This window comes from Sinocyclocheilus rhinocerous, unplaced genomic scaffold (assembly GCF_001515625.1).
Source record: "Sinocyclocheilus rhinocerous isolate Xijiao unplaced genomic scaffold, SAMN03320098_v1.1 scaffold821, whole genome shotgun sequence".
In the NCBI taxonomy this organism is placed as follows: domain Eukaryota; kingdom Metazoa; phylum Chordata; class Actinopteri; order Cypriniformes; family Cyprinidae; genus Sinocyclocheilus; species Sinocyclocheilus rhinocerous.
In genome coordinates, this window is record NW_015623656.1 from 302,469 (window position 1) to 308,722 (window position 6,254).

Sequence of the window (6,254 nt, forward strand, 5' to 3'; positions counted from 1 at the left end):
GGATGGTGTCCTGGGGTATTTCCTCCCCAGATCTGGACCAGGGCATGACTGAGCTCCTGGACAGTCTGAGGTGCAACCTGGTGGCGTCGGATGGACAGAAACATAATGTCCCAGAGGTGTTCTATTGGATTTAGGTCAGGCGAGCGTGGGGGCCATTCAGTGGTATCAGTTCCTTCATCCTCCAAGAACTGCCTGCATACTCTCGCCACATGAGGCCGGGTATTGTCGTGCACCAGGAGGAACACAGGACCCACTGCACCAGCATAGGGTCTGACAATGGGTCCAAGGATTTCATCCCGATACCTAATGGCAGTCAGGGTGCCATTGTCTAGCCTGTAGAGGTCTGTGCGTCCCTCCATGGATATGCCTCCCCAGACCATCACTGACCCACCACCAAACCGGTCATGCTGAACGATGTTACAGGCAGCATAACGTTCTCCACGGCTTCTCCAGACCCTTTCACACCTGTCATATCTGCTCAGGGTGAACCTGCTCTCATCTGTGAAAAGCACAGGGCGCCAGTGGCGGACCTGCCAATTCTGGTGTTCAATGGCAAATGCCAGTCGAGCTCCAAGGTGCCGGGCAGTGAGCACAGGGCCCACTAGAGGACGTCGGCCCCTCAGGCCACCCTCATGAAGTCTGTTTCTGATTGTTTGGTCAGAGACATCTATCTATCTATCTATCTATCTATCTATCTGTCTGTCTGTCTGTCTGTCTGTCAGTTATGAGAAAGTGAAAGTCAATAACTGTTCATTAATAGTAAATCTACTTTACAGTTTCAGTTTTAAACAGTGTGACGTTTCGGTGCTTAACGTATGCACCTAAAACATGTAAGTTTGTCAGTATTTTTAAAATATAAGCTGGTTGGCAATACTGTGAAAACAAAATGAATAATTCAAGCCTTACAGTATATAGTTATGAAGTACATTTCTGAAGTACATCTGCATATTACAGGTATATTCCAGAATTCATGACCAAGCAACACTTTATAAATAGTTGAAATATTCTTTAATGTTTCGTCTCATGCTTTAAATCCAAATTAGGCCTACATAACTTTTACAGTAAATATAGTTTTGTTAGTTGTAATTTTAATTATTTTATTTTTAATATTAAATTACATTTTATTTTGATTCATTTTAATTGCACATTGTAAAAAGCAATAAAACTGTCTGCATGAAATAGTTTATATAGCTTATATTGTTTTCTTATATTGTTATCCATCTTTTGTGTGTGTGGCGCTATCTGCTGGTGAATTTTAACCGTGCGATAGAGGCTATTTACATTAAGTGCAAATAGTGATGGATGCTATTTACACTAATTGCATATAGCAATGGATTCTATTTACACTAAGTGAAAATAGCAGTATTTTTAGCAATATGCTATTTACACTAAGTGCAAGATTCTATTTACACTATGTTAAAATAGCAGGATTTTCTGATATTTATACTACTTATTGCAAATTGTAGCAATTATCTGCACCTCAGTATTATAGTACATTATAAAACAGTATGCAGTAATAACGTATTGAGTGTAAATTATAATTTTAATTCAAATTATTAAATGGATGCCACCTTATTGGGACAATAAAGCCCTCCCTACACCTACCCTGACCCTACCCGATACTTTATTTTCAACTTGTAGATTTTTTCCTGAATTTTTATTGAAAATAAATGCCTTTCCGATGTGATATGAGATTTGAAAAGAGAGTAAAAAAAGTTCTGTAAAAGGCGGATTTGAACCCGGGTCGATCGCATCAAATAGACTACGGTACGTGCTTTACCATCTACGCCACTGAAGCTGACGATTGTCTGCCGTCTTTTATAGTGTTGACCATCCCTATCACACGTTTGTGGGTGGAGCTAGTGTAAATAGCCTCTGCCAACAAGGCGGGCTATTGGCACTTAATGTAAATAGACACTGCTATAATTGCTTTTTTATTGTTTGATTTTGAGGTGAAATACGACCTCAGCATGTTGTTGTGTAACCATGATAAAGTGCATTGCTAGTTGATGGATTGTCCCTTGTGGGATTTGAACCTGCAATCTTTTAGTGTCCATCTGTGCTTCTCTTCTACTTTTAGAATAATGTTTCACAGATGTGGCACAGATGTTAATCATGTATCCATTATGTATTTGAGGAACAGATCTGTGACACACACCAAGATGAATTGTGCTATATTCGTGACACTGAACAGGTTGAAGAAAGTGCTGATTGCTCAGGCTGAGGCAGAGAAGATCAGGAAGGTCGGAGAGGCGGAGGCCATCTCTATCTCATCCGTGGGGAAGGCCGAGGCTGAGAGAATGAGGCTGAAGGCAGAGGCCTACCAGCAGTACGGAGAGGCCGCCAAGACTGCACTCGTCCTGGAAGCACTTCCCAAGGTGAATGAACGTTTCTCGTATGTTATTTGGAATACCTTGATAGAGATCACCACTGGAATTGTACATGGGTATTGTAGGATGGGCCTGGACTTCATATTTTGATTGTCTAATGTCCATCACCTATACAGATCGCTGGAAAGGCTGAATTTAAATAATCTCTAATATGATTATATATTTTGCAAATCAGGCTAAAAATGCAGTTCCATTCCTACATCCAGCATATATAGAATATTTTTGTATGATATGTCATATGAAATAATTATCTACTTGATGTGTCTCTACTTTCACAGATCCCTCTGTTGCAGAAGATGACAGGTGCTCAAGCATGAAGTCAATCAGTTGCATCTCCTCCATGATATGTTGTATGCACTCACAGAAACTGCCTTTAGAAGACTTGGAAATCTTTTTGTTTTTTTTTATTAAAAAAACAAAAACATAAAAAAACAAGTAGATTTTTGATACCTCTGGTGCCTTAATGTTTCATAGGACCAGAATATCTGCATGCACTGCTGCTCCCTCATTCCACTGGAGTCATTGTACATCACACACATCAGAGACCATTAGAACAATCAGTATTGTTTTTTGTTTTGTTATAGATTTTTGTAGTGTCAGCATACAAAATTCAACACTTTTTCTTTACTATTTTATACACTTTTATCTCTACACTACACAGACACTTGAACACTCAATGGTGAGTCCGCTTCAGTTTAGATTACAATCAAATCTTTTTATCCATCCAAAGTCAAGCACTACTTCTTCATTCATATTAAATCATATTTCTAGCTACAAAGAGGTGACGTTACCTTACAGATCCTGCCATGATTTCTAACATTCAGGAAGACTGCCACTGATGCGAGTAGCATTCAGGATACTAAGCTCTTTGGCAAAAGCACTGCCTTACGGGTAAATATCAGTGTGATCGTAGAATCAAGCCAAGTGCTTCTCTTCTTTTTAAATGTTGCTGACACATAAATAGACATGGCCTTTATAAGCCCAGCCATCTAACTTACATCAATAGTTCAGATCAATCTTTTTGCTTGTACATTTTTAAGATCGTTGAATTATATGTGTGCTTTGTTTTGTTTAATTTATATTATTGGACAAAATTTGTTTTTTAAAAGAAATTTAGTTCTGGAGAGATTTTTCAAACTCTGAAACATGTCTGGATATCCAACCAATCCAATGCTGTTAATATAGTTTCATGACAACAGAGTTGAGCCATTTTTGTATAGTTGTATGACAGCCATGCCTAACAAAATCTTTTTAAATATTAACACGAGTTACATAAGATACTGCAATATCTGTCATGAGATGAATTGAAATCACCATTTATGGACAATAATGTTCTGTTTTGTAGTGGTTTATCTAGATGGTGTACTCTTTTGTCACTGTGAAAGTTTATTACCTCGTTTTCCTCATTCCGTTCAGAGCGGGTGGCGGTTTGCAGTAGAGTTTGACGTTTGTACATTTATTCTGCTGTGTTTAGTAGTGCTGTGAAGGGGCAAAGTCACTTATCCTTGTGTTTATTTGACATGCTAATGAAAACACCAAATGATAAAGCCAGGAGATCATACTCCTCTTTGTGATATATAGATTTTAATCATAGTTGCATGTATCTGTTTACCGTCCATTTTAATTAAATCTTTATAAAACTGGTTTATTTATTTTGTTTTAGCATGGGTAATAGGCCCCTGAAACCTTTGTATTCTCATAGAAACAGAATCAGGTTTTTTTTGTGAAACTCTGATAGGTTTTATTAATTCATAACTATTAAAGCCATGTCAGGTTTAGCCATTTAGCATTAGCGCATCATAGACTGTTTATGTGCTTTGTATGGCATTGGTAATGTACTATACTATGTATTGGACAAACATTATAGGAACCATAGAACTGTATGACAGGACAAAGCTCAGATGTGCTTTTCCTTTAGTGGGTCAAACAAACTAACCCCAATATGCCATTGCCGATACGGGGAGAATTTGGTAGTTTTATACATGTTCTTTACACAGATTTAACTCAGCATGTTTATGGTGCATGTATGTAATTCCAAATGTAATAAATGTAATGTGACCCTGTCTCTGTCGATGTTTTTGCATTCCATTAAAATGCTCATATAAACTGTGTCAACTTTATGTAATTAAAGTCTCCTTTGTCGAATAAGAATTATTGAAGACACGAATCACTTACCGTGCAGAGGTTGTTTGTTACGAAACACTGACACCGTGTGGTTAAGATGTGCAGTGCAGGATTGCTCTTTAATCATCAAACAACCGTGAAATCACAAATGGCGTCTTTTAGCTTAAAAAATATATACGTTGGCAGTACTCTTTCCTAGCTTTATATCTGAGTACAAAAGAAAAGCGACCAAAAAGAGTGTGAATCAGACAGCGCTGCTCCTAAAGTCCAATATCACAGGTAGGATCGTTCACACGGAACTCTTTTTTTTTTTTTGCATTATTTTATATGTAAACACGCTATACGGACATCTTTGTCTCGAAGCATTGTTAAAAACGCGGACCTCAAGTCTTAAAAGAAGTTCAACTATTAACCGTTGTGCTGTGCTGAAATGTGAAATATAGCCTATTTAATTTGGTGCTCCCAGTCAAAAAAGACTTCCAAAAATCACTTGTAAATCTCTCATTGTGCTATGTTATCACCAAATCTTGCATTCAATCTTTTTGTCAACTTGTGTTCATTAAATTAGCACAAGTTTTGTATTTATTTTTGGAACTGTTTGGAGCTTATGCGCCTCAGCTTTTGAGTGAAAAGCATTATTTGTGGGTAATTGTAATTTTGGGTTAAAAACACATTTCAAGACCTTGCAGTGTTTTGTATAGAAGCTTATTTCCTCTATACAATAACAAGTTATGACTTTTAATCTCACAAATCTGAGTTTATATCTCAGAGTTCTGACTTTGTTTTCTAAGATACAAAAACAGAATTGTGAGATATAAACTAGTAATTCTGAGAAAAAAAAGTAATGCAAAGTGCACGTTCCTTCATATAGCCTAATGTTTGAGTCATACCCACAAGCACATAGGTTACTGTTTGGCCTGTAGAAAGTCTTTTTTTAAAATTTCACGAGTTTATATCTAAGATACAAAAACAGAATTGTGAGATATAAACTAGTAATTCTGAGAAAAAAAAGTAATGCAAAGTGCACGTTCCTTCATATAGCCTAATGTTTGAGTCATACCCACAAGCACATAGGTTACTGTTTGGCCTGTAGAAAGTCTTTTTTTAAAATTTCAATATAAAGCACTATTTACAATGCAGAGCCTCATTTTCATGTCACCATCCATCATCATTACACTTTAATGCATTAAAATAATGGATTAAAAACAAATCTAATTGACTATTCTTTGTAGCCTACTTTCTAAAATGTTTCATGCCTTTTTCTGGTTTTAGGTGGGTTTTGGTGGACCGGATAAAACAGCAAAAACCAAGTTTACAATGTTTTTAGAAATTAGCAGTTAATCTTAATACATACGTTTCTAAGGCCTCTAAATTATCAACATGGTCAAAACTTCTACAGTGGAAAGAAAAAGTAAGTAAACTATTTACAATTTCCTGGTTTTCTGCTTAAATTGGTCATGAAATGTGGTCTTCACCAAAGTCACAAATATCAACAAACACAATATTTCTAAGCTGATAAACACAAACAGTCATGATCTTTCATGTCTTTAATGATATATCGAAAAATCGATTTTTTTTGCCCAGCCCTAATTAGACCTCAGTCTAGGAGTAATTTTGGACCATCCTTCTTCAGCTCACGTCTGGTGTGAATGGCTCTCTTGAGGTCTTTCCACAGCATCTCTATTGGGTTGATGTCTGGGCTTGACTGGGCCACTCCAAATGGTGGATTTTATGTCTTTG

At 36.9% G+C, this 6,254-nt stretch overlaps 1 protein-coding gene across 1 annotated transcript in view; it reads left to right on the forward strand.

Moving 5' to 3' along the window:
• The window catches only part of LOC107715970 (flotillin-2-like), a 10,639-nt gene extending 8,106 nt beyond the window's left edge, over positions 1-2,533 (forward strand). The window contains exons 9-10 of the mRNA XM_016522290.1: positions 2,195-2,378; positions 2,507-2,533. Of these exons, the coding sequence (XP_016377776.1) occupies positions 2,195-2,378; positions 2,507-2,533 (211 nt within the window). The remainder of the gene's footprint in view (positions 1-2,194; positions 2,379-2,506) is intronic.
• The last annotated feature ends 3,721 nt before the right edge of the window (positions 2,534-6,254 follow it).